The sequence below is a fragment of the Megalopta genalis genome, chromosome 1, assembly GCF_051020955.1.
Source record: "Megalopta genalis isolate 19385.01 chromosome 1, iyMegGena1_principal, whole genome shotgun sequence".
NCBI lineage: Eukaryota > Metazoa > Arthropoda > Insecta > Hymenoptera > Halictidae > Megalopta > Megalopta genalis.
This window is the reverse complement of record NC_135013.1, coordinates 29,255,220-29,283,070: the sequence shown is the minus strand read 5'-3', so window position 1 is coordinate 29,283,070 and position 27,851 is coordinate 29,255,220. Positions and strand designations below refer to the sequence as shown.

Sequence of the window (27,851 nt, the reverse complement as noted above, 5' to 3'; positions counted from 1 at the left end):
CGTTGTTATAGTGCCACGGGAATTCTATAATTCATGGAAACCGAATGTTATGTTTGACCGAATTCTAATAGTACTATAAATATTCTAATAGAATATAATATTTAAATATTCTAAATATTCGAATTCTAATAGTACTAAATATTTCATTCTTTTATTTATTTATATTATTTATTATATTATATATTATATTATATATTATATTATATTATTATTATATTATATAGTATATTATTTATTATATATTAATTTCATTATATCTATTTATTTATATATATTATTATATGTACATTATATAGTATTATATATATATATATATATATATATATATATTATATAATTATTATACGAGCAAGTAAAGAACTTAAATCACAGCGATTTGCTCCACATCAATTCGCGATGACAAGTAAACAATACAAATTGTTGTAAATTAAAATAGAATCCAGTAAAATGGCAAAAGACATGGAACAATTGTTAATATACAATTCAATAACTATTTCTTGATCCCTAATTTTAATTCACCGTGATTTGTAATTACTGTAATTTATTTTACAATCGCGCTCCGACTTCGATTACGAATGAAATTGTAACTCAATCAAACGTTCATCTGAATTACGAATTACAACGCGACCGAATCGTAACGTAACCGAATTACTTTGTGACTAAAATTTCTCGAGCAATTCGATTGTAATTCTGCAGAACTCTGAACCGAAGTCGGACAAAGTTAGCCTGATACAGAGACGGCCGCGGTCACCTAATTTATGGTGGCTACGAGGGGAGCAGCGTCCTCGTCGAAGGCGGCCGTCCGATCGGCTAAATAACGATCACGCGGAGCTCGTTTCGCCGGGACAGGAGAAAACAACGGGTCCAACGTCCCGTCGAAGAACGCAGTGACCCCGTGATAACGCCCCCGGGTGACGTTCTCAAGATAGAACTCCGCCCGGAAACGGATCATCGGCCGATATTGGGTTCCTTCGATCTTCTTTCGAGCGATCCGAAGGGGGGGGGGTGAGAATGGAATTACGGTGGGCCGCGGTAGGAGATTGGCTCACGGTGCTTTATGAAGTGCTGTATCACCTTCCGTCGAATGGATCCGAGAGAGATTATATCCTCCTTCCCCGGCCTCTCCCCGCCCCGGCCAACCCTAGAAACCCGTCTCGTTGTTCGCCGGGGTGTCGCGTTCGCTCGAAAGTTAAATTGCGGGATTTCTCGCTTGTTGATTATCATCGTGCACGCACCCTTTGAACCTGAACGCTGGAAAATGGAATCCGGGGGGAGGTGGTCGGGTCGGGTCGGAGGTCGTGAAATACGTTATCACGCCGCGTTCGGTTTTAAAGCTCGGCCCCGTTTTTTTCCCCCGGCGGATTTCGCGAACGAACGGCGGATTCGAAATCAATGGGTTTTCGCGCGACAAGGGGTGGGTCCCGGGGTTACACCGCCACCCCCGGACGACTGCGGACGGGGTTCGATCGGTCCAGAGGATTCGGTAGGGTGTTGGGTTTTTATTTCCCCAGCCGAGGTTCTTTTTCTTGCGCAACGGGCCGCGATGAAATGGATTTGCCGGAGCCGTTGCGAGAAATCTTTGCTTGACGAGATACGAGAAGGAGCTCGAAGATACCGGCGTTTCCTTCTGACCGCTGTTTACGCAGCGACGAATTACTGTTTATTGCCGTTTGCGGAGCAGCTGTGAACGTTGTCGTCGATAAAAATGATGTCGATTTTGGAAACAGCGGAGCGGAACGATGGAAGCGATTGGTCGCGTTTTTAACCCTTTGCACTCGAGTGGCGACTTTGAGGCACCACTAAAATTGTTTCAAAATCATTTTTATATTATCAAAGTTTAGATTTCAAAAATTGTTAAAAGTGTAACTGTGTAAATGCACTTTGTCATATAAAATGGAAATACTGTACAAGTTAGAAAAATTATTTTGGATTTATATTTAAAATAGCTTCGAGTGCAAAGGGTTAATATTCGGATTCTGTGTTTCGGCACTTTTATAATGCAACGGAGATTCGAGTAATAAATGATTGAATTTTGAATAATACTACTCTGTTCGAACATTTTTAATATACAGTGGCCCACAAAAGTGTTCGTACACCTTTTAAAGCGCAATGCATTTTTCAGAACTGAACTAAATGATCTCAATTTTTTTAGATGATAAAGGGACTAGTCTATTAGAGCTATTAAAGTCTATTAAAGCTAAAAATGGCTAAAGTCTATTAGAGCTTTTATAGTCTATTAAAGCTAAAATGCTTTCTTTTTTTTAATTTTGCTATCACTTGGAATGAAAAGAAAAAATTACCGTACCTAGTACAACGCGAATTTTGTGTGCCGCTATCCCACGTTTGTTTTGGCTTTCACAGCTACGATAAAATCGAATGCATCTTGTTAGAATACATGAGAAGAGACGTTGTCACGGATGACTTGGGTATAAGTTCTCCGAATGTCACGGCGCGCGTTATAATTTCAGATAGGCGGATGTATAAACTTGGTTTTCGTTACGAGAAATATCAGATTACGGTCGCGACACGTGACGTTGACAGCCGAGATACGTTAACACCTCGGCGTACCATTTTCTTCACAGTCAAAACGTGTGTTTAGAATTGTTTCGATCGTAATCGTTCCTTAGAAGCAGAAGCAAAAATTTATATTCGTTAAATTTTATTAAATTATTTTTATTGAATTTATAAAACAACGGAATAACTTTCACATACTTAATTAGTTATTACCAGTCTGCGGATTTTATGCATTTATGAAAGAATTGAGTAGCTTAAAATTGAAATAGCACAATTGCAATTTGAAACAGCACAGACATCAAACAATTTTAGAAACGTAAATACATTATTTTTAATCCATTAAAATTATTAAAGAAAGAAAGAACGTTCTATTTCGTTTCTATTTCTTGCAACCGATGCAGACAATTTTTATTATGCATAAAAATCCATAGTCTAGTTGTTGATAAAAAGATCTCCAGACTCCTCAAAATACGGCAAGGAGTACAGAACAGTATAAACAACGAGCTATAAAAATCTGGTCTTCGAGTCTAGCTTTATCCTCGCACAACTCCGTTACAAAAAAAATGATAACAGCCCATTTATATATCCCGTGCATCGCCAAGGAATAAAATAAATCGTCGAAGCGAGTTAAACCGTTTCGGTCCCTCCCTAAAAATTTGCATTCTAACGTGCACTTCGACAAGGATCGATTAATGGCAACGAAGGTAACGGCCGTGGGAGGGTGCAAAGGTTTGAAACAACAGCAGTTTTTCAAAGCAAACGAGGGAAGCCGACGAGTGCTCCGCGTTGGATTCCACCAGCGGGGCGTTCGGCGTGCACTTCTCTTCAAGTTGACGAGCTAAAGGATGCAATTATTCCATTTCGCAGGGTGTCGCGTGGGCTCCCGCGTGTACGAGGAGGGCGAGATGGTCAGGGACATCGAGTGGAAGGCCGCCTGCGACAATTGTTTCTGCGCGATGGGCGCGGTGCGTTGCGTGCCGCTCGCCTGCGCGCCTCCTCTTCAAGGATGCAGCCCCATCGTCCGCGAGGGTCACTGCTGCCCGTCCACCTACAATTGCAGTGAGTCTGTGGATCACGTTGCATCAGGGTTGCCGCGATTTCGCCCCGCCCGACTCGACCGACCGGCTCGCGTTTCTACTTTTCGTTTCCCCTGTTTCGCCTTCAGGCACAACGCATCGCCGCGTAAATACGTCGAACTAGATCACCCTTTGCAATTTACTTCAAATTTATATTAAAATACAATCTTCAAAGAATTTACTAAGTCATGATACCTTCGAATAATCACTATAAATAGAATCGAGAGTATAGTTACAATAAATGCGTGAGGTTGCCTCTCGAACCAGATTTTTCGTGCAAGTCCTCTCGATAAATTCTACATATTTTTATGTACATATAATGTGAAAAATGTTCAAACTGTGAATGTAAAACAATGTTAGACTGTTCAATGCAGAGTCGCGGTTTCTGAGAGATTTTATATCGTGTCACCGCATTTCTACAGAGTCAAACGCATCAGATATCATAGGATGAACGGTCATCTCTAATTTCGACATTGATTCTGTTAATATTTAGACAAGCAGCACTTTTTTTTTGCCGAGCAAAGATTGCTGTTCGATTTGACCGCGGTTTCCCCCGGAGGAATTTCGAGCGAGTTTTAATTCGGGCCACCCAACGAAAACGCTTTCGACGTTAATTGAAAATCTGGCAAGTTTCATTTATCTTCTATTTTTAGGGTAAACACCGTGTCGTCGTTTGTTTCCGTTTTATTGCGAATCCAGCGGAGATACACCTACCTGGTTCTATTTATTTATGAACTGTTTTACTTGTGTATACCTCTGGGAAAATAGTTTTCGGCGGTCCGGTGCTGAGAATCGTTTATTTTCGTTTATACGCGAGCATTTTCTTTCTCTTTTTTTTTCTTGTTTTCCACACCTAAGATAGAACATTCTTGAGAGTCCAATAACAGTAAATCTTGCACGATCTTATTTAGGGAGGTGTAACAGTGCCGCAGCTTCTATATAAGGCTTTAGATAGCTGACAGAAAATTTACCGAACGTATCTTTTCACTTTATTCGACGTTCTGTCCGGTAAACTTCTTTATTTATTTAATTACATTTACCATCGACGTTCTCGCGGCGTGCTTTTATAATGGTGGAGATTCAATGAACTCGGGTTTCGCCTTTAGTTTCCGTTGGTTTTTACGATCTTTTGATGATACTCGCTAACAGCGGAACGAAAGTAGATCTTGATCTATCCCAGTCGCCGCGAAAAAGTGACCGGAAACGCGAGCCGGGTCGGCTACACCATAAAAACCCTGTGCTCTTTCACAACCCTGATTACCACCTAGGTGTTCTAGCCCGAATGCCATAAGAAACTGACAGATTAAACGTTCAAGGCGGTAGCATCGAGGTTAAGGCCACCCAGAACTACGCCTCGTACGCGTTCATCAGCAAGGACTACGCCAAGTTTCGCAAGGAGACCAATTTCTTCGTACGTTTTTCCTCATTTCCTTCGTTTTTCTTCTCTTCGACTTGATATATCATTCCTTCTCATCTATAACAACGCTTTTCGTGCCGTTACGGTATCTAACTATTTCTCTCCAGAGAGACTTTCGCACTTTTTTTCTAGATCATCTGCTCTCAATCTCTATTTTCCGATTAACAATCTCCAAGGAATCTCTTTTGTTCAAAATTAGAGAAGTTCGCAATCTTAGACGATTCGAATGCTCTGTACAGTAATGTCTCCCTAACTGACGCTCAGATTGTGCACAAAAATGGACAATTTGGGAAGAGGAGATACGATTGTTCGAACCTTGCAGCTCGTTTTTGTTGACAGTTGACAGTTCGTAACTATAAAAAAAACGAACCGAAAGGCTCGAACAATCGTATCTCCTCTTCCAAAATTGTCCATTTTCGTGTACAATCTGAGCGTCAATTAGGGAGACATTACTGTAATTCGTTGACAGAGTCTGTAATTTATTTCACGAATGCGAAATTAGATTCTTAAAAAATAAACAGCAATAAATATATATATAATAATATAAATAATATAATATAATAATAATAAAATAATAATATAATATATAATATATATAATAATATAAATAATATAATATTATAATAATAAAATAATAATATAATATATAATATATATAATAATATAAATAATATATATATATATATATATCGCCAGATTCTAGAATTCCTACAAATATCAATAAATAAGAGAAGTAGTTCAAAATTGTTTAAATTACAGTATAATCGACGGAGTGTAATTATCTGTCTCGCGGAAACGGTCGTTGAACATTTAGGAGGAATAAATCTCCGAAAGGGAATTTCTTTGGAAAAAGATACGGAACGAGGCATTCGATAGTATTGAGATATTAACTCGTGTTGCAGCGCCTATGTTTTCGTATTTTCCGATACGCTAACGGAACAGCCAGACCCCGACACCAATAAATTTCGCGTATCCGAGAATATCCGGCAGAAGCGACGTAAAACCGACCGAAAAATCGCGCACAGAGAGAAGAGAGCAGCGTAAAACCGAAGGAGGAAAAAATCGGTCTCGCCGTTCGATCCTCATTCGGCTGTCTCGAAATCACTGTTCTCGTATTCCCCGGGCGTTCCCCGTGCAGGTGACACGAAATTTTAACATCCGAAGGATATACCCGTGGCACGTTGCACGAGAAAAATCCCCTTTCTCACGCTGCACAGGATCAAAGCGTATCTTACCGCGGAGATCTACCCATCGATTTCCTTGAAACACGATTTAACGTCGATTCGACAAGCAACAAAATATCGCAGAATTCACGCGAAAAATGTAGCAAATTATAAAGTAACAATCGTGACATTCTGGATAATGAAACACGAATTTTTCCGCCGGAAGGAATTTTCATTTGGACAATAATTATGCTCGCATTCCTCGTTTAATCTACCGACGAAATTTTCTACGGACTGTCCTCGAAGAAATTATCGCAATTAATTCCGGTGGACTTTTGCTGGAACCGTGGACGATAACGCTACTAAATTATTCCAGTTTATTCGTACAATTGTTAATTCGATTAATCGGTTCAAACTCGAGATACGGATTTACTGAAATATCCGCCGCGGGGAATTTTCATACGAAAAATAATCGTGCTCGCATTCCTTCTACAATCGTAGCTCATAATTTTCCACGAACTATCCGTCGCGAAATTGTCTAAATTAATTTGCAAATCGATTTCTGCAGCAACGACGACGGTTCGAAAACACCGTTTCTCAAAGTTGTATCCCCGATAACAAATATTCCGCGGCGCATCATTTCCGCTCCGCGAACTCGCCGGGGCCTCGGTTAAGAGTTGATCGAGCCTGGCCGGCGTGTAGCATCGTGTCCCGAAGTTGATAACAGTGCCGCGGATATTAAACGTTTTCAATAACGGGCCGGCAAAACCGCTGGAATAAACGGTCCTGTAATTGTTTCGAGCAGTTCGGGGCACCCACCCCCCGTCGACAGGCGGCGTAACAGGCACGACTGTCCAATTCGAAGCCGAAGTCACTGACGAGGAATGCTTCACTTCGCGTTCCCAGATTAACTAAGTTAAACGTCTAACCGGCGCGACGCAGCGTCCGTTCCGGCAGGATTGCATTAATTAAATTCCATTCGGGTTGTAAATCACGTGGCTTCGCCGGGGACGAACTCTTGCATCGATGACGATAGCGCGACCGTCCTCCTCTCCTCGTTCTTACGCTGTCAATGGCGCATTAAACGCCGTTGCCTCTGCCTCGAAATAGAATTCCCTCACCCTCCCCTCCCCCCCTCTCGCCCCTTCGAGTCTCTTGAAGTACGTAATCCATCTTGGGGGACCTTTGATATTTCGTTTCAATGAAATTCGATTAGAAATCAGTCGCAATTTGCCCCGGAGCAACCGTGCAGAATTTTAGTTCCCTTTACTTTCGCGTTCCCCTTTAAAGTCCCTTTTGCCGGATCAGGTATAACCATTCAGTTGGCTTGCTGTTAACCCGCTGAAAGTAACTGTTCTGCATTGCTTTATAGAAATATCGATGTTCCGGTGTAATATGCGCGCGATGGGAAGGAAGTTGTTCGAGCGGAGAAATCAAAATACAGAAGCAAATCGAACGATTTCGCGCGCGCTTTCATCATTTTAGAAATTCTTTGGGTTTATATTATTTGACAATTCAGATCGCGTTGCTGCAATTACTGTAGCGACGATGCCGTCTCTCTATTGTTATCTCTCTTGTCTTTCGAATGCTAATTCGTAGCAGCAGCTTCCATTGTTAACTTCGTTCGTAATAATACGCACATAATAATGGAACTGCGGCATGAAACTATAACAATAAATAAGATAATATATAGCCCCAAAAATGTCTCGTAATCCGGAAATGGCGGGTACCTCGGATCATTTGAAGCAACTTCTTCCTTTACAAAAATGTTCTCCGAGGCACCGTTAACGAGTTATTAACGAAAAACAGTGACCAATAAGAACCGAGTACGGCCGACGCGAGGCGGCCCAGTTAGCCAGCGCACGAAGCCCAGTTCCGCTCATTGGCTCGGTCACCTCGCGCCTCATTGGTCACTGTTTTTCGTTAATAACTCGTTAACGGTGCCTCGGAGAACATTTTTGTAAAGGAAAAAGTTGCTTCGAATGACCTGAGGAACCCGCCACTTTCGGATTGCGAGACATTTTTGGGACACCCTGTATATAAAACTCTGTGGATATATTAAAATTGACTCATGAACGTGGCTAGAGAATGTATCTCGCTTTTTCTGTATGTATCTCCTTATTCAACGTTATTCTCTACGTTGCAACAAAGACGTTCCAACATCTTGCAATTTTCTATTTGCGATTATCGAGCTTCCGTTCGTCGTTCTCGCGAACATCGCGCAGAAGTGAGATTCTTGAACGATGCACAGACGGACAATTTTCTGCGTAGCCGATAGTGGAGCAAATAACGAGCCCGCCGGTGGAGGGACGAGGTCATCGAGTAGTCGAGGAAAGGATCGATTCGAGCACGACCGTGCGCGAGGAATCGTCCTCGATCCCGACCGATTCCACGTCCTGGCCGTCCACGTTCGAGACGGACATCATGGACAACGAGATTCTGGTCGAGACGGTGGACTACGTGAAATCCAGCCCGGAATTCGCCACGACGACGCCGGCCAGCCCTGAAGAGGTAATCCCCCATCGTCGGAGAAATTTCGGACGACTTTCAAGTTCCTTTTCGCGGGCTTTATCCGGTCTCTCGAAGCTGATATTCTCGTTGATCCCGTTCTTTCCGAGCATCGGTGTATTTAATCGCAATGTTTATTCGCCGAGGATTTTTATTCGGCTGCTCGCGTCCCGTCGTTACACTCCACGGATGGGACCGTAAAACTGTGCCAGAAGATGTGCGAAACCGTAAAAATGTGACCAGAAATTGCAAAGCGCCGGTTACTCCGCGGAAAAGGTCGTTTCGAACATGGGATAGCTGTGTTTTTATACGGTCTCAATTTTGCCGGAGAAATTTTACTCCCGCCGTCACCCTCCCCCCCGCCCCCTGCCGTCTATGATTGCGAAAATATTCAAGCTGGAAATTTTTATTGGTTTGATATGTTTACTTTTATTCGTCATATGCACGCGGTGCTTTCGTTTCCCACGCGGGGAACGCCGTCACGCGTGCACGTAACAATCGCAGCAACTCCGTCGTTGACGTTGGAACGGAAAAATATATATTTTCGGTTTTCATTGAACGCACGGTCCTGAAAGCGGGAGCCGCCTAACGAATCGCCGGAGAAGCGTTTTCTGTGTTTGCGCGTCGGAAAGATATGGAAACATCGTTCAGAGGAACTCGATTCGGATCCATTACGCTTTCCAAGCTAAAACGGTCCAGAGTTTAACTAAAACGCGAGGAAATATACGCGAATAGGATGATCAGTGTTCAAAGAAATTCAACTCGAATTCATGGCTTTATTAACTCTCGTTTCTTAACAGTCCAGTAAAGTCTGTTGTTTGGAAACGTGCGAGCATTGCTCTGATTTGTTCATTCAATTAACAGATGATTGACTGGAGGATTTTTATAGAAACCGACACAGTCGGCGATTTTTTCTAAAAAATGAATGAAACAGAATCCGCGCGTTATTGAATATAAACAACTTCTCCACAAGATATTTATTTGAAACTTTGTGCATATGTTTCCAAAGTATTCTGATTTAATTTTTAATCATGGACGATTTTTGTAGAAACCAACAAACGTAGCCGGCGATTTTTTCTAAAAAATGAATGAAAAAGAATTCGCGTGTGATTTAATATAAACAACTTTTCCATCGCACAAGATATTTGTTTGAAACTTTGTGCATATGTTTCCAAAGTATTCTGATATTGTTCAAGAGTATGATGAAATAAAAAATGAAAAAGAAAAGAATCGAAAAATTAAAAAAATTCAAAATTAAAAAGAAATTAGGAAAATGAGAAATGATAATGGAAAAATTAAAAGGATTTAACAATGCCGATGTTCGCGGTCTACTAAAACGATTGAAGAAGAAACGCAAAGCTGCCGAACATTTTTACTCCGCGTATCGATCCGCGGCCGATTCATTGCGAATTGGTATCAAAAGACGTCATGAGCCGTCTTCGGTCATCCTTTCAATCTCCCGTGCGACTACAGTAATGTCTCTCTAATTGACGCTCAGATTGCGCACAAAAATGGACAATTTGGGAAGAGGCGATCCGATTATTCGAGCCTTGCGGTTCGTTATTATACTTACGAATTGTCAACGATTATAGAAAACGAGCTGCAAGGCTCGAATAATCGTATCCCCTCTTCCCTAATTGTCCATTTTTCTGGACAATCTGAGCGTCAATTAGAGAGACATCACTGTATTTCTCAGCTGTATCGACGTCCGCGGTCGAATGAATATTTTCCGACGCGAGAAAAGCCATGTTGCACACACAATCGTCGCATTGCAGTCGACAACGAGTGCCGAATCGACGACCTTGGAGTCGACGTTGGCCAGTAAAGAGGACGAGGATCCGTCGAACGACCCGACGACGACAGCGACGACGACGTTCTCAACGAGCGGCGCCGAGGGATCGACGATCACCGTGATCGAGGATCTCTCGTCCGTGGCGGACACAGCGACGGAATCGACAACTCTGTTACCAGAAGCGACCGGAAACGATACGGTGACGGAGGACTGGAGGAGAATAAACGTGACTCTGTGGAACAGGGACACGATCCACTCGAATGCGACGAGCGCAGCGTTCAAAGAAGAGTTCGTGCACGGGAACGCCACGGTGAGCCTGCGAATATGCTGTTGAAATATCATTTGCGGCTAAGTGAATTGCAAAACAGCCAATTCAGCCGTCCCTGTAACATAGATATAGATATTCACTCGACGCGGAAAATGGTTCATTCGTTTTTACAATTCTAAGGTGCTCGAATCCTGTTTTCGCAATGCATTCAGCTCCGTAAAAGGAAAAGCATCGATCGAATTTTCGTTTGCTTATTCAAGAAATTCGACAAACACGCACGTTTCTATTGAATAAAATGAACGATCACATTTAATTTCGTTCATGCCCGCGTAATTTACTTAAAACCGTACAAGGCTTTACTGTTTCGAAAAATGAAACGCGCGTTCGGATGACTGAAAGTCGTGCGCGAAGCTTGATTAAACATCGTCACGCGATTGATGTATGGTCGAAATTTTTAATTCTTCGCGTGTGGGCTGTTATTCGCGGGTATTCTATTCACCGGGTAAAAGCGGCGAATTCGGAATCCCTTTTAAAAATATGGATACGTACACGTATAAACGTGAAAAGAATTTATTCGTACCGATGCGCCAGCGTGTTCCGTTGGACCGCTGTCTAGAGGAGCGAGCTAGAGAATTAATCACTGATGAAAATCTACCGAATGATACTTTTCGGCTCCTCCTCGTCCGTGGAAGCTTCATTTTTCGTGATCAGTTAACACAAATGCGAGGTGAAAAAAGTTGGCCGCGCCGTTAGACAGCGGATTTTACCCCGAACGAGAAAATATTTGGAGATACGCGGTAATTGGATGGGTATACGTATAGGACGGTTCCATTCGTCTGATCGACGAGGAAATTATTTGATAGTATTATTCAAAAAAATTTCGTTTCGTCAGATTTCGTTGCGGATTCAGAAATATATGAAATCTCGAATTTCAGTTGTTGTTGTACGGGATGTCCCAAAATTATGGTATTTCCGGAAAATGAGGAGTTCCCGAGGTGATTCGAAGCAATTTTTTCCTTTACAAAAATTTTCTCCGAGGCATCGTTTACGAGTTATCGACGAAAAACAATGACCAATGAGGGGCGAGCTCGCCTGGCGCTAGGCGGCCGAGCCAATGAGCGGAACTGGGCTTCGTGCGCTCGTTGGCTGGACAGCTTCGCGCCAACTGAGCTCGTCTCTCATTGGTCAGTGTTTTTCGTTAATAACTCGTTAACGGTGCCTCGGAGAACATTTTTGTAAAGGAAAAAGTTGTTTCGAATGACCTCAGTAATCTCTAATTTCCTGGAATTACCATAATTTTGGGACATCATGTATATTGCAAGGGGTACAAGAAAATTTGAAATAAGAGAACGTTGGAAATAGTTATTGAACTGTTCGGATAAGATTAATAAAAGATTCTCTCGATATAGATTTTACGCAAGAGAAATTGTTAATTTCGAAGGTACAATTAACTATTAGCAGTTTCGTCGTGTTGCATCGAAATTAACGAACGATCGAAATTATACAAAAAAATCGCGAAGCAACTTGCTTCACGTGTAGGAGAACATTTTCAATTCAGACAAATTTTTGGAACATATTTTATTTTTGTAACGCTTTCACGACTCCGATAGCAAAATGAAGAATCGGAAATAAAAATCTCTTTGACCAATCCGGTACTTCCATCGTGAAAATAAGTCACGCTGCTAGAGCTGTACGCGGTGTACAATAATTTCTCCCTAATTCGCGCTCGGATCGCGCGCAAAAATGGACAATTTGGGAAGAGGAGATACGATTATACGAGCCTCGCGTCTCGTTTTCATAGTCATTGACAATCGCTGACAATAAATAATTACTCGAATCGAACGATCGTATCTCCTGTTCCCAAATCGTCGATTTTTGCGCGCGACCCGAGCGCGAATTAGGGAGAAATTCCATGTGCTGTGTCAATTCCGAAGCGATCTTCGGAATTCCGAAGGACGCTTGCGAGTAAACAGTATCCATAAATGAAACCGCCGAGGGATCGATACGAGCGTGAATCAGTGTCAAGGAGGGGAACGGCGTCGCTGTCGGGGAAATTAACAGTGTGGGGACCTGTTGCGATTAGATGGAGCCGGCCGAGGCAACGCAGTCCATAGGCAAAGGGACGGTCAACAAACCGTCATCCACCGTGCTAATGCCGGATGACATTCTGGTGATGAACGTTACCGTGAAAACGAACGTCTCGGTGGGTCATATTCAGGGTGTCACGATAAACCCGATTAGGTCAATACCGCCGGACGTCGAGGCCATACTGAACATTACTCCGAAGGACAAGGGGGTCGACTACGTTTACGATTACAGCGAACCCACGTTGCCGCCCTCGCTACCGAATGTCAGGTAAGGTAAATACCAAACCCCTGCGTGCCTCCGAACTCACGGAGATCCATGAATCATAAACGACCCGGGATGTTCCTAGTCGGGGAGACTCGGGAGGGTCTCCATACATCCTTCGGAACAAAGATCGGGTAGACGATGCTAGATAAGATTTTAATGATCTCTTCGCACATTTCGAGTCTGTGTTATGTTTTCGAAGGAAAATGAACTTGCAGATTTTGAACTTGGGTAAAGAAAATACTTAGAAAATTAAGTTTTCAATGCTTAGAGGTTAGGTTTTAACCCTTTGCACTAGGGACTATTTTAACGCGAGAATGAATACGTTTGTTTCAACCTACAGTATTTCTATTTGGTATGATTGTTTTTATTTGATACATGTGAAATAGAATTTAAATAAAAATAGTATAAGTTGTACTATAAGTATATAAGTATAGTATAGTACTATATATATAGTACTATAAGTATAGTATAAGTTATTATATATATATATATATTTACTTATACTGTAAGTCATTGCTTCTATTATTTGACGATGTATCAAAATTTTAATAACGTGGAAATCCTTTTGGAAGCCGGTCGAGTGCAAAGGGTTGAGATGAGAATGTTTGGCTGCATGTAGTTATTTATTACTAGACTGCGGGTCTTTGTGCATAATAAAAATTGTTTGCGTCAATTGTGAAAAAGCAATAGTCAGAAGTTTTTGTTTATTCCTTTAGCGATTTTAATAAGTTGGAAATAATGCACTGATATTTCTAAAATCCTTTAATCTCACTATTGTTCCATGTTGTTCTTCTTCTGCATATTTTTGTCATAAATGCATGAAATCCGCAGACTAGTTATTACCTCTTTTGAACATATTTTTAGTAGTAAATTATCTAGATTCATTGATTACCAAATTGCATTCCATTGCACAGTCCTTTCTTATTGAAGTCAATCACCAGGGGTAGCTGCATCAAACATTCTGGTATAATGTTTCATTTTTTAATTTACATATTTAACCCTTGTACACTCTGTTCAAGAGTTCAGGACATTTATATTTTCCAAATCAAATTCGATCACATGTTGTTGCATTTCTTGACACTACATTTTAAAGAAACACATTCTACGATATGAACAGAAAGATATAAAAAGTTATTCGGTAATTAAAAACAGAAATGGTTGGAAATTATGTACAGACATTTGTTGCAGATTTAAAAGAACTAGTTTCAAAAAACAGAAATGATTGAAAATTATGCACATAAATTTGTTACAGATTTAAAAGAACTAGTTTCAAAAAACAGAAATGATTGAAAATTATGCACATAAATTTGTTACAGATTTAAAAGAACTAGTTTCAAAAAACAGAAATGATTGAAAATTATGCACATAAATTTGTTACAGATTTAAAAGAACTAGTTTCAAAAAACAGAAATGATTGAAAATTATGCACATAAATTTGTTACAGATTTAAAAGAACTAGTTTCAAAAAACAGAAATGATTGAAAATTATGTACAGAAATATTGTTATCAAATCTAGTTCTACAGCGAACCGTAGACGTTTATGCACATTTACGCTACGTTTAATCTACGATTTCATAATAGAAAGACCGAAAGAATTTACATTCGCATTTCGACTTTGTTCCTCCATCGAACACCCGGGGGAACCTACAAATACATAAACATCCGCAGCCAGCTAAATAATCCACTCCCATTTCCCTAACGCGTTGCGCACAGAAAATCATAAATTCCCATGCAAAAAGGGGACAGGCTCTCGTCCTTTGTATCCCAGAGAAGTCCCTTGTCGAGGACACACTCCTCGCCCCGCTAAAACCCTCCAGCCTGTTCATCCCTCGTCCTCGACCGGTGTCACTGGCAACCCCTAGTCCCCGCAATCAGTCCGCCGGCATCTCATAAAAAATTATTTTCCTGGAGAAACGAGTCTGCCGTCGAAAACACCCCTAAATCTTGGCCCCGCCGTGACACTCGAAACTCTTCATCCCCCGTAATTCCGGCGGGGGCGAACAAGCGCCGCGCGGTACGCGAAAGAATTTATTTCACTGGAGAGTCCTTCGTTCCCCTCCCGACGCCTTCATCAACCCCCAAAATTTTCTACCCCCTCTATCTCTCTGTATATGTTTCTCTCTTTCGCTCTCGCTATTTTCTTTTTTCTTTCTTTCTCTGTCCCTTGTTTCTCTGTCTATCCTCCGGTCGATCGGCGCATACATAAGTAAACGGGGGAACGGGCGACGGAGGATCGACGGAGAGACGCGATTCCAAGCAGAATAAGAGGATGGATGTGATTCCGCGTTTCACGTAGGATAATTCCGTTCGTGGCGGCGGACGCGCTGGTGAAAGACAAGACAGTTCCGTCGCCTGTCACCGGATACCCTTCCGGCTCGGTGGTCGTGCCCCTGGAATTGCGACCGACTGACACCTCCGGATTTTACGATATCGCCACGCAGGAGAACAGATTTAGCCCGCCCGTCGAGACCGAAGGTAGGTTATATACCTTTAGGGATCCCCGGTGAAAAGTACCGCGCCCTTTCACAGCGCGACCATTAGCACCTCCGCAAACGCGTCGCTTGCGCAGCTAGTGACGAATCAAGCGTTGCGAGCTTTCACGGAACGAGAGCGAAGCTATTCGCTCTCGTTCCGGGATAAATTGCGCTGGGATTACGATTAGGCTAGTATAGTAAATTCTTACCAATCTTCCGTTAGCTTGTAAACAAAAATGGACGATTTGGGGAGAGGGGATACGATTGTTCGAGGCTCGCGGCTCATTTTTATAGGTTCAGATTGTCAACTATTATAAATGTAATCTTATTTTAATAATTAATATCAATTCTATTAACATTACTGAAAGAAATAATTTAACAAAAAGAAATCCTATTGATTAATATTAATCCTGTTAATGTCAATCTTATTAATATTAATCAAAATAGTGTCAGTCATACTAATAGTAATCCAATTAATGCCAATTCTATTAATATTAACCCCGTTAATACTGATTCAATTAATGCCAATCCTATTAGTATCAATCCTATTAATATTAATCCAATTAATGCCAATCCTATAAGTATCAATCCTATTAGTATCAATCCTATTAATATTAATCCAATTAATGCCAATCCTATAAGTATCAATCCTATTAATATTAATCCAATTAATGCCAATCCTATTAATATTAATCCAATTAATGCCAATCCTATTAATATCAAACCCATTAATATTAATCCAATTAATGTCAATCCTATTAATATTAATCCAATTAATGTCAATCCTATTAATATTAATCCCATTAATATTAATCCAATTAATATCGATCCCATTAATATTAACCCCGTTAATATCAATCCTATTAATGTTAATCCTGTTAATGTCAATCCTATTCATGTCAATCCTATTAATCTCAATCCTATTAATGTTAATCCTATTAATATCAATCCTATTAATGTTAATCCTATTATTAATTAATGAAATCCAATTATAAATCTGTCGCCTCTTCCAAAATGGTCCATTTTTATTTGCAAACTGAAGGGAAATTAGGGAGAATTTACTGTATTAACCTTCTGGTGTCGTGATCACTCTAATCAAACCAAATAGCATTTCCATAAATTATTCTTTTATTTGTCATCTTCGTCGTAATCTAAGAAAACAGCTCGTCGCTATTTTATTTGGCAAACCTTCCATAATGCAACAGAGATCTGATCTTTTCATGGAATTTCCTGGTAAAATTATTTGTTGTGACTCTGATGTCGATAAAAAAGATTGTACTAGGGACGCGAACGTCGTGTGACGCTACGGTTGCGTCATCGGATCACGAACGTGATAAAGTGCTCTGAACGCCTGCAATTTTGCGTAACAAAATCGTAGAACGTTCCAGCCGAGCACATCTTAAAGCCTGAAGAATCTACTTTGACACCTTTGTACTGCATTTCTTTGAAGGAATATTTATTATCATAAAAAATGGAATGAAAAGCTGCAGTTGCTTTTCTCAGTTCGACTTTTTACGAATTTGGAAGACTTTGTCGACTTGAAAAAAAAATATGTTTCCACATTCTTTTGAATGCGACTTTACAGCGTTCCTCTCAAAAGTCGATCCACGACTTTGTCATCACGATTTTGTTGTTATTTAAACAGAAAAGCATCGCGTACTTTAATAAGCGTATTAATGATCGTTCTATTAATAAGCATGAAAATGATCGTGATCAATAATCGTGTTCACGATTCCGATCGATTATTCTCTGCCTCGAATAGAAAAATTTATGCTCGAATCGATTGTTTCCTTATTTCCATTCTATCGTTGAACGTCCCGACGATTAAACGTCAGCCCCTTCCGTCCCTCGTTTTTGTCTTTGTTTTTGCCGCGACACTCCCCGCCCCCGTCCCCCTGCGCTCGCAGTTTGCGGAAATTCATTTCGCAAAATTGGAAAGGTCCCAGCTGCTGCCCGCGGACACCAGTCGCGTTTTTGACACGGACGCGTATCGCGAGGCTGACGTTATAAAATTTCGAGTCGCAGGCGATCGGCGTGACGCTGACGCGCATTCATTTCGCGAAACCGTGCCCCGCTCGGCGTGGTTGTGCCGCTGTGAACCCATCGCGACGGGGCTGACAGTTCCTCTTCCTCTTTTTTTTTTTTTATTTATTTATTTCACTGCGGAATCCCGTGGATTTATCTAATTTATGAATTATACCGCTGTCGGATTTTTCGGAATGTTTTCGCGTCGCGTCGCGTCGCTTTCACGTGTTCGGGAACTGTAGATTCCTGCGTGTCTGATTTCTGTTCACAGATACGCGAACATTTAGCAGCGCGTAATGCGTGCATTTACAATTTACAGCAAACGGCGGAGTGGTTCTCGTTTCGAAATGGCCGATGGGTTTGGGACAATAAAGGATTCAGGATTTATTTTGTGTTCGCTAAATGGAATATTTTATTACAGTGTACAGTATACATGTTCTAGAAAGGACGAGAAATCTTGTAATTTTTTAATGCTAATCGTTGGACTAATGATAATGTTGGACAACAAATTTAAGAGTTGCGAGTATATTAGGTCTACCGGAAAGTTCTGTCCGATAGCGTCACTTCAAGTTTCAATCTATATGCACATATTTTTTTAGATCGCATTAATTTGAGTAAAACGCAGTGAGAAACATTCGAGCACAGTGACTAGTTGCATAGAAATCTGCATACGCAGAGATCAGTCACCATCCGACTTCGAAAGAAGAAAAATTCCAAAAAGTATATGTATGCCAAAAGTATACGTTTCCACCTTCGAACCTCATTAATTTGACTAGACTACGTGCAACAAAAATTCGAGCACTGTATAGAGGAGCCGATTACTGTGTGGTTACAATTGCTTTGTTTCCTTCGCAATTGCAATTTGCTTGCAACTGATTCCGCTTTGTTTTCGGGCATAAACGACTTCGTATTCGTCGAATAAGACATAATAAATATTTTATTCTTTTATCGCGTTTATTTTCGAATAAAAAGATTTGAAATGTGTTATTCGATAAATATTAGGTCTACCGGAAAGTTCTGTCCGATAGTGTCACTTCAAGTTTCAATCCATATGCACATATCGATTTGAGACATATATGACTATCTCTCTTTATCATTGCATTTACACGCATGTACTCTCCTAAATAAACTGAAACAAAGATGTCTCATGTCATTATCAAGCGAGACGCGATCGTGAAAACATGGCTACCGATGGTAATGCCAGACCACATGCTGCTTCGGCGACTCGTCAGAAAATCGCAGAGCTAGGCTGGGAAATGCTGTCACATCCACCATACTTCCCAGACCTAGCACCCTCCGATTATCGCTTGTTTCTCTCTTTGCAAAACTTTATACAGGAAAAAGAAATTCAAAACTGAAGCTGATGTCAACCAAGCACTAGTTGAGTTCTTCGCCTCTAGAAATAAATCATTTTTTTAAAATGGCATTTACAAGTTGCCATCACGCTGGCAAGAAGTCATAAGTAACGATGGAAAGTATGTTCTACAATAAATATTATTAAATGTATGAAAATTGTGTTATATCTCAATTCAAAAACGGACAGAACTTTCCGGTAGACCTAATATATTGTAGTAATACACAGGGTGTCGTGTAACTGTCATTCTACGTCAAAAAATAAGTCGGAGGAAAAGAATAACATTCTTTTACGAGATTAGTATTATTTTTTCAACCTACATTTTCTCAAAAACAGAGCCTCGAATGGAAAGAAATTTATCCTGATTTTGACCCTGTATTAGTGCTGTTTTGCTATCAAAAATTTCGCACGATTTTACCAATTATTTTGTTGCAGTGTAATAAATTTATTTAAAAAAAGTGTATTTAGTTGATCGTCGTTTCGATTAACAATTGGATGGCGAATAGGTTCGACGGTCAGTTTCTTGCTGCTGAAACAATCTTTCTGTCGCAAGGTGGATTCGTGCCGCGTGAGCCGCCGTATTTCGACGCCCCTTATCATTCCACCGATTTGAATCTGGAAATTGGAACTGGCGTCACCGTGGTTCCCGCGCCAATCACGAATCCGCATCGTAAAAGTGACGGTAACGGATCTCCCCCTTTTTTTCTGTTCTATATTTTCTTTTTTCATAAACCTATAAAACATTTTCTCCGATTTTATGTTTCCGTCGTTCGCTTTATTACACCGTTATTTATTACAACACATCTTCCTGTATCTATTACAATACAAATCAGCACTTTTGCTGTATCTATTACAATATAAATCAGCACTTTCGTGTATCTATTGCAATATAAATCGACGCTTTCGTATATTTACTACGTCTTTGCCGCGCTGCGTCGGTACACCGATGCATTCCGCGTTATATTACACTGTTTTATACATTACATTTACATGCAACACGGCGTACACATTTTATATCACTCCGTGTTCCCGGTGTTCATTTCTATGCATGATATTCTGTTCTATTTTCTTCTACGAATCATTCTCGACTTCAGCTCGAAGAGACACACTGTTTCTGTTTCACGAAACCCCAGTCAGCAACTGCCTCTTCGAGAACATGGAGCACCGGCACGGCGAAATTTTACCCAGCAGCAGCATCTGCGTGATCTGCATGTGCTACTACGGCGAGGTGGTGTGCTCCTCGGAGAAGTGTCCTCCTTTGAAGATCGGCTGTCGACGGATCAACACCGACAAGACCTGCTGCGGAAGAATCGTCTGCGGTACCGTAAAACCGACTGATTCGCCACGAAACGATCGATTATTCCCTTGGCACACGAATAAGCATATTTAAGCAACAATTTCCATTAACAGAGACAGTAATAATTCGCGCGAAAGAAAACGTATAATTTTGCAAAACGAAAAGCGGGCACGGTAAAATCTCCCTAATTTTCCTTCAGCAAAGAAAAACAGATTATTCTGCAATTATATGGAGTTATATTATATTTTGGATTATTGTGCAATTATTCGAGCCTCGCTGCTCATTTTTACCTATTGTTGACAATTAGAAAAGGCTCGAATAATCGTATCTCCTTTTCCAGAATTGTCCATTTTTGTTTACAAGCTGAAGGAAAATTAGGGAGAATTTACTGTGCTCTATTCGAAGATCTGCAAGATTGCCAATTATTTGAATTCTAAATTGTTTTAAAACTATGCAAACTGATTTGAGAGAGATAACATAGCTCGGTTACCTCTAAATTTTCTCTTGCTTTTAAACGTGAGAAAACATTGAGATAACCTTGAGAAACGATTTTTCTCGAGTTCGCGAACATCAAGATTTCAAGATGTTCTGACAAAGATGTTCTGCAAAGTTTACGACATTATATAATTGGATCGATCTTGACTTCGGATATCGAACACGAAAGAGCATCGATGACATTGACATCCGAATATGAAAAAATCCGCTAAAAATATGTCTATGAAAAATCTCTTACCATAAACCTCGCCTCTTCGAACGAAACGTTCTCGATCAGCAATGTCCCCTATCGTCAGAATCAAACGGAACATTTAACCGATCGATTTACCTCGTTGATCCCGTATTACATTAAAAAAAAGAAAAAGAAAAAGAAGCTTAAAGAAGATTAAATTTCTGAAATGAGCAGGCGGAATTATCCGAGATCTCCCGTGTCTCCGCATAACCATCGTTAACTCTTCCAGTGGAGGCGGACGAGTCCCCGACGCTGGTGCTGGACCGTGCGGACGCGACGGCGCCGTCGCTGCACCAGCCGATAGTGTCGCCGGATCCATTCCGGGACGTGATCAAGACCGAGCCGGCCCCGGATCTGCCGTCGCTGATCGAGGACATGCTGCCGTACCTGGTCGAGCACGGAATCACCACGCCGAGACCGAGCAGCAGCAGCACGACCCTAAATCCTCTGCAGACCCAGGGATCGAATCACCTCCAGCAGTCGTTCAGCTTCGACTACATAGACAAGCTGACGCTGATCCGTCCTCCGTACGACTACAGGCCAGAGGAGACAGGAGGAGGAGGAGACAGGCTAACGGGGAACACGAAGTACGTCGTGAACCAGGACAATCATCTGAAGGAGCCTATCCCGGCCGGCTATCCGAAAGACAGCGAGCCGGACCACGAGAAAGTCGGCGTCGAGAGACTCGAGTACGAGAAGATCGGCTCATCGGTCGCGGAACAATCTACCAAGCTGCCGGAGGATCGCTCTAAGAACCTCACCGATCCTAACTCGAGCCTCGATCTCGTTAAGTCGAACAGTTCGAAGAGCGACGACACCCAGGCGGGATCGAAGCCGGACGATTCACCGTCGCAGATAGGGGACTCCAAGGTTCATCCGGCCACCTTGAAGAGCCCCGAAGCTACGCCGTTGCCGGAGGAGCCGATCTTCTCTCTGGACAGCGTCCTCGATCTGCTGTTCTCGAGCAACAACGAGGCCAGCACCGAAAGCTCCGAGGCTCCTACAGCTGTAACAAGCAGGTCCGCGGCGCAGTCGAGCACAACAACAAGGCCGTCGGAGGACAGCGGAGGGCCGGCCACGGAGACCGGAACATCCTCGAAAATCCTGGAGAACGAGATCCCCGCCTCGGTGGCCAGTTTGCTGAAGTTGGCCGGATGTAATATTTACGGGAGGATGTACCGTGTCGGCAGGATCATCACCGAGCTGTCCGGACCCTGTCTAGAGTGCAGGTGCACGGAGATCGGTGTCCAGTGCAAGCAGCTGCAGTGTTGATTGCGGGCTGCCGAGTTGGCGAGGTTGTCTTTCTTTCTCTCGTCCCGCGGCGAGATTGGGGAACGGATTGATGCATTCACTGCTGTTTGACACTCGTTCGACGGCCGAGCCGAGCTTCATGGGGATCCGGCTTTATCGAAGGTCCGGTCAGGATCGCTGTTCTTTGACCCTCCGGAAACTAGATTGCGGGTTTTTATAGCGGTTGCGAAGTACAAAACGCGGTAAGCTGCGGTATACAGTGAACGCCGGTGTTCGCTGGAACTTGAAAGGGCTTTCTCGGCCGAATGTGACGGTGGAATTCTTAATGGAAGAGGAGAGCTAGTTTCGCGAAACGGTTCAGAGAAAATAATTCGATCGTGGAAAGTTCGAAAGATTGCGATTCGCAGGGAATTATTGGATCGCGGGTCTACGCGGACAAACGCGTGCGGACACCTTCTAAAAAGGGATTATATTTTTCTGATTAGACCTGACGAGTTGAATTATTTTAAGGTTTCTTTTTAGCAGACGATGCGCGACAAAATTATTGCAAAAATTGCGATTAGGTGGCGCGACAACAAAATTTTGTTGAATCAAGCTTTTCCGACTGTTTTATCCGAGCATGTAACGATAATTCGAATGTTCTGCAGCAATCGGAATGAACCGGAATTAAGTGGAGATTTCATTCTTTTTCAAATCGTCTTGATAAACTAAAAATTGTTCATACTTAAATAAATACGTTTCTATTCAGGTAGAATTCTATTTGATAGAAATTTGAATTTTCACGAAAATCCGCAAGTTATTTTCGGAACAACGATATATTGTGATCGTCTCAAAGTAACAAGATCGATCGTTTCGCTGTTAATCGGTCAATTAAATTGGGTCTCTCTTTCTCTTGGTCAGATCTTCGACGTCCGAGTGTTAATCACAGTTTTACTCTAATTGGTAATTAACATGGAACTGCCTAAACCGGAAGACTGAAAAATCGAATCGAGATCGTTGACTTACCTTTTTCACATCTTTTTCTTTTTTTTTTTTTACGTTCGTTAACTGTACTTTGTTTCGTTTTTTTCTTTCTTTCTAGAGACACGAGCAGTGAATACGTTGATTCGTTAGTGTCAGGCGCTCCTTCGTGGCTCTCACTTTCATTTAGCGATTAGGTGATCGGGGAGAACGCCGCCACGGTTGAACGAAGTTTCACGTAATTATAAATCCATTGTGATCCGTATGATGTGGCGTCGATTGATCCAACGGTGGCACGACTAGCGACGATATTGTTAAAAACGAATCGGTATCAACAGAACGTAACAGAATTTGTAGCTTAGGGTTTTCGCCCGATAATCGACGTACTGCCATACGTTTCAAGTATGTGCAAAATTTGTTAAATTAAACAATCTCTTGTAGTCTCGATGAGAAGGCTCATTAACCCCTTGCATTATATGAGCCAGACTTGTCGTCACGATTTCGCAAATAATCCACTGAATAAATATTTTATTAAAATCCATGAATGGAAGTAAATTGAAAGTAAATAGAATAGAAGTAAGTGAATATAATTCAATTAATGAATAGAAGTGAATAGAATATAATTCAATTAATGAATAGAAGTGGATAGAGAATATAATTCAATTAATGAACAGAAATGAATAGAATATAATTCAATTAATGAATCGAAGTGAATAGAATATAATTTAATTAATGAACAGAAATGAATAGAATATAATTCAATTAATGAACAGAAATGAATAGAATATAATTCAATTAATGAATCGAAGTGAATAGAATATAATTCAATTAATGAACAGAAATGAATAGAATATAATTCAATTAATGAACAGAAATGAATAGAATATAATTCAATTAATGAATCGAAGTGAGTAGAATATAATTCAATTAATGGATCGAAGTGAATAGAATATAATCCAATTAATGAACAGACGTGAATAGAATATAATCCAATTAATGAACAGAAGTGAATAGAATAATCCAATTATAATGAACGAAAGTAAATATAATATAATTCAATTAATGAACGAATCTATTACATAGTTGATCAAGGAAATCGAAGTGCTAATTAACGTAGCTTCAAGACAGATCCTTGTGCAAGGGGTTAAAGTGTCTGATAATTTTCACGAGCTGCCGATTCCAAACTTCTTTCGGAGTCTTCGAGCAAAACATACAAAAATTTCGTGCGACGTTTACTTGTTCGCGAACTGCACGATTGCACTTTCCGGGCGTGTAATCATAGGCTAAATCGCGGAAAAAGCAGTTCTTCGAGACTACAGTTGCAGGGTGGCCGTCTGAGCCGACCTGTCCGCGTTTCCGGTTCCTGATATTCGGTGGATCCGTGTAGAAGCGATCCGAATTAACCGGAAACTCGAGCGGAGCTCTGAATACTAATGCAATTAATTCCCATCGGAAAGTTTCTCTCTCCGTCTCTCTCTCTCTCTCTCTTTTTCTCTCTTTGCCAGCCTGCCCCCGGCCGACGTTCCTCTCGAACAAACAAACCGGACGAATGGGGAACAGATGGTCGAGCCACGCGAAGTATTCGACTCGTTTCAGCAGAAACCGGCGTCCCAATAAAACGAATCGCCGTTTTCCGACGCGGTTCCGAGCCGGGGAGGCAGCAAAGAATTTCATTTCGACGGAGTAATGGCGGAGTTATTGAATACAGAGGAGAGAGTCGCAGGAGAGGACGCGGAATGAAGTCGCATCGCGCTCTTGTATGCTCTCTTCCTCTTCCACTCGACGGAGCAGAGAGCGTGGAGATAGATAGATAGAGCGAGAGAGAGAGTGAGAGAGAGTGAGAGAGAGAGAGAGAGAGAGAAATTGGAAGAAAGCGAGAGGGGCATTTAAATAATCCGAGGGAATCGAGAAACAAACGCGGATTAAAGCTCCCCGGGTAACAGGAATATTTTCTTTTCCAGAGAGATGTTCGTTTCGCGGGTCGCCCGTCCTTGTCCCGCGGAGCAACAAGTGTTTCATGTCGCCAGACGCGGCCTCCGTCGGATTTAATCGAACCAAAATGTATTCTCCGTTTTGTCGGGGCCCGTCGACGGGTTGTCCCGTTTGCGAAAAAATCCCTAGAAGTCTCTCTGTTCGAGCGGCGTCGCACAGTGGTCGCCCTTTCCAAAAAAAAAAGAAATGGGACAAATATCAACAACACCTGAGATCCTGCTTTATTGGGAAATAATTGGAATCAAGTGTACCTCTGTGAATCGTCACGGATAGATTTGTGATTTGTGGTCAAGCGATGATGTCGCGTGATCAAAAACCCACGAGGTAAAAGCTTGTTATTGCAGAGGACAGATTATATAAAATGGGACATCGTTTGGCTTACTTGTCACTCGAAGCACACAGAACTGAGCGAACCTAACAAAAATTTGCAGCCATTTTAGGATTCTCGAACTGTAGTGAAGAATAAACGAGTCGTATTGCAAGGAGAAACAACTCGTTTCAACAGATTCCGAAGAAGTTGCACACCGATGCTCAAGTTCTAGATTATATGAGAAATTGAACCTGTTACCTAAATAATTCATTAATTGAGCCGTTTATTTCGAAAAAGTGGCATAAGTCACTTTGTTTTTAAGTCGATATATTTAAGGGTTTGCGTTTTAACACGTTTAAAAATATGGATGTTAACTTTCGAGAAGATTTATTTGTATTTGTTATCTCAGGATACTGATATTTTTCTCAGTATAAATAATTTCGTATAAACATTAAAAAAATCACCAGTTTTCATTACGGTAAAGTGACTTATGCCACTTTCAAAATAAACGGCTCAATTATTGTAACATACAAAAGTCGTATTTCCAGTTTTCTAAATCATTTTGAACACGGTCATTTCGTTCTGGAGAAAAATTACTTTCAAGCCTTGAACGATTTCCAATAAGTTCCATCATTTCGTTTAGAATTGAAACAAACGAAGCGACGCTTATCGATTACACGTATTCGATAGCAATAAATGAAGTTGCACAATTATTTTCAATTTACGTAGCCATGTTCGTTTCAATTTTGTCCCATTCTTCATGGTTGTATCGACCACTGTGCGTCGGGACGACGATCGATCGCGACGATCCACGAGCTGTTGTTCTAGTCTCGAACACTTTTGCCCGATTTCATCATTCCTCGTCATTCGATTGGACCCGACGATGCAAATAATTAGGGCATCTTTGTTTAGAAATCACGTATTTTTAGCATTCTCGTGTAGATTCTCAAGCAACAGTAAACTGTAAAGCGTAATGCAGTGTAATTAGTAGTCCGCGGATTTTATGCGTTTGTCACAAAAAATGTGAATGATTTGGAAGAGTGGAACGATTAAAAGCAATTAATAACGTCGATACACTACTCTCGACTTATTCAAATGATTAAAGATTGAACGTAACTTCTAAGCTACTTCGATATTTTGCTACAGACGCGGACAATTTTTATTCTGCACAAAGATCCACGGTCTAATAATTAATTTTCGATTCAATGAACATATTACATGATAAATTAACCTGCGCTGTAACGAGTTCCGACTCGTTCTCAAAAATTGTCGATCATTATAAGCATCGCATTATGACATACTTCAAGCGGCGAAATCCTTTCGCCGAAAGGATTCTCTTTCACCGAAAAGTGAAACTCGCCGTTGAATGTTTGCAAAATAGCGAATCATTGCTATAAAAGGAATATCACGGAATGCGATCTATAGAATATTGTCCTCCGAGCGAAATCACACACGTGACAACAGAGATTTCTCGATCGAACCGCGAGAAACGATCCACGCGAAACCTTTGAAAGAATCGAACGAAAAAGCGGTCCATCCTCTCGCAATAAATACATTTTTTTAGTGATTCGGAGCCGCGGTGTCGGGGGCACACTGTCCAAAGCCGATGATCCACGAGAAGATCGATACTCCTCGGTTTTCCGGACTAGAACAGCCGTGTTTAATACGATCGGGGACGATCACGTCGGTGCCGCCGCTCCTTGCGGCGCGGTTCCCTTGTTCTAAGATTCTTAGGGATGTAAGAGGATTATAAGAATAAGTTCTAAAGTTTCTGTGTCATTCATCGACAAGAGCAAGCTCCTGCCGGTTTAATCGTAAGCACTTTAAGGGTAGCCAGTAGACGACGCGATCGATCCAGACGCGCACGCACACATTGTAACAACCGATCCTGTACGCACATGCATCGCTCACGTATGTACGTTCTTTTTTGTTTTAACATAGAAAGACGCAAAATATATCCGAACCGCCCGACCTAAGTTTTCTAATAAGCGCCTTCGTTCCGTTTAGAAGTTAATGACTTAAGCTTGACTCGGATTGGATGGAAGCGCCGGCGTGCCCAGTTTCCGTATCGCGTCAGAACGCCGTAAATTCGCTCTGAATGCCGCACAGAGGCTTGTACTATGTGTACGTTTTATGCTCGACGTAATAAACGTTCCCGGAATTCACTGTGTCTACGGTTATTGTCTCACTCTCTCTCTCTCTCACTCTCTTTCTCTGCCGCCCATCTCCGATGCCCGAGGAAAAATATTTTCTTACCTTCTTACGAATGATCTCCCCTCGCCGCTCCTCCCTTTTTCGTTCGGCCGTAGTCCTTCGAGCCGATCCTTCTTCTGCCGGAACGGACAAGAAAAATGATACGCCGATGCTTGCG

General features: G+C 41.5%; 1 protein-coding gene across 2 annotated transcripts in view; it reads left to right on the top strand.

Moving 5' to 3' along the window:
- LOC117222330 (uncharacterized) overlaps positions 1-27,645 on the top strand; it is an 80,111-nt gene extending 52,466 nt beyond the window's left edge. Inside the window, exons 6-15 of one of the 2 annotated variants that reach the window (XM_076525026.1) lie at positions 3,382-3,573; positions 4,907-5,001; positions 8,442-8,681; positions 10,454-10,780; positions 12,822-13,093; positions 15,387-15,565; positions 19,497-19,625; positions 20,077-20,262; positions 21,197-22,262; positions 25,140-27,645. In XM_076525026.1, coding sequence (XP_076381141.1) covers positions 3,382-3,573; positions 4,907-5,001; positions 8,442-8,681; positions 10,454-10,780; positions 12,822-13,093; positions 15,387-15,565; positions 19,497-19,625; positions 20,077-20,262; positions 21,197-22,239 — 2,663 coding nt within the window. In that variant the 3' untranslated portion in view covers positions 22,240-22,262; positions 25,140-27,645. Of the gene's footprint in view, positions 1-3,381; positions 3,574-4,906; positions 5,002-8,441; positions 8,682-10,453; positions 10,781-12,821; positions 13,094-15,386; positions 15,566-19,496; positions 19,626-20,076; positions 20,263-21,196 lie in introns of both variants that reach the window. The other variant, XM_033473976.2, reaches the window with a different exon arrangement.
- The last annotated feature ends 206 nt before the right edge of the window (positions 27,646-27,851 follow it).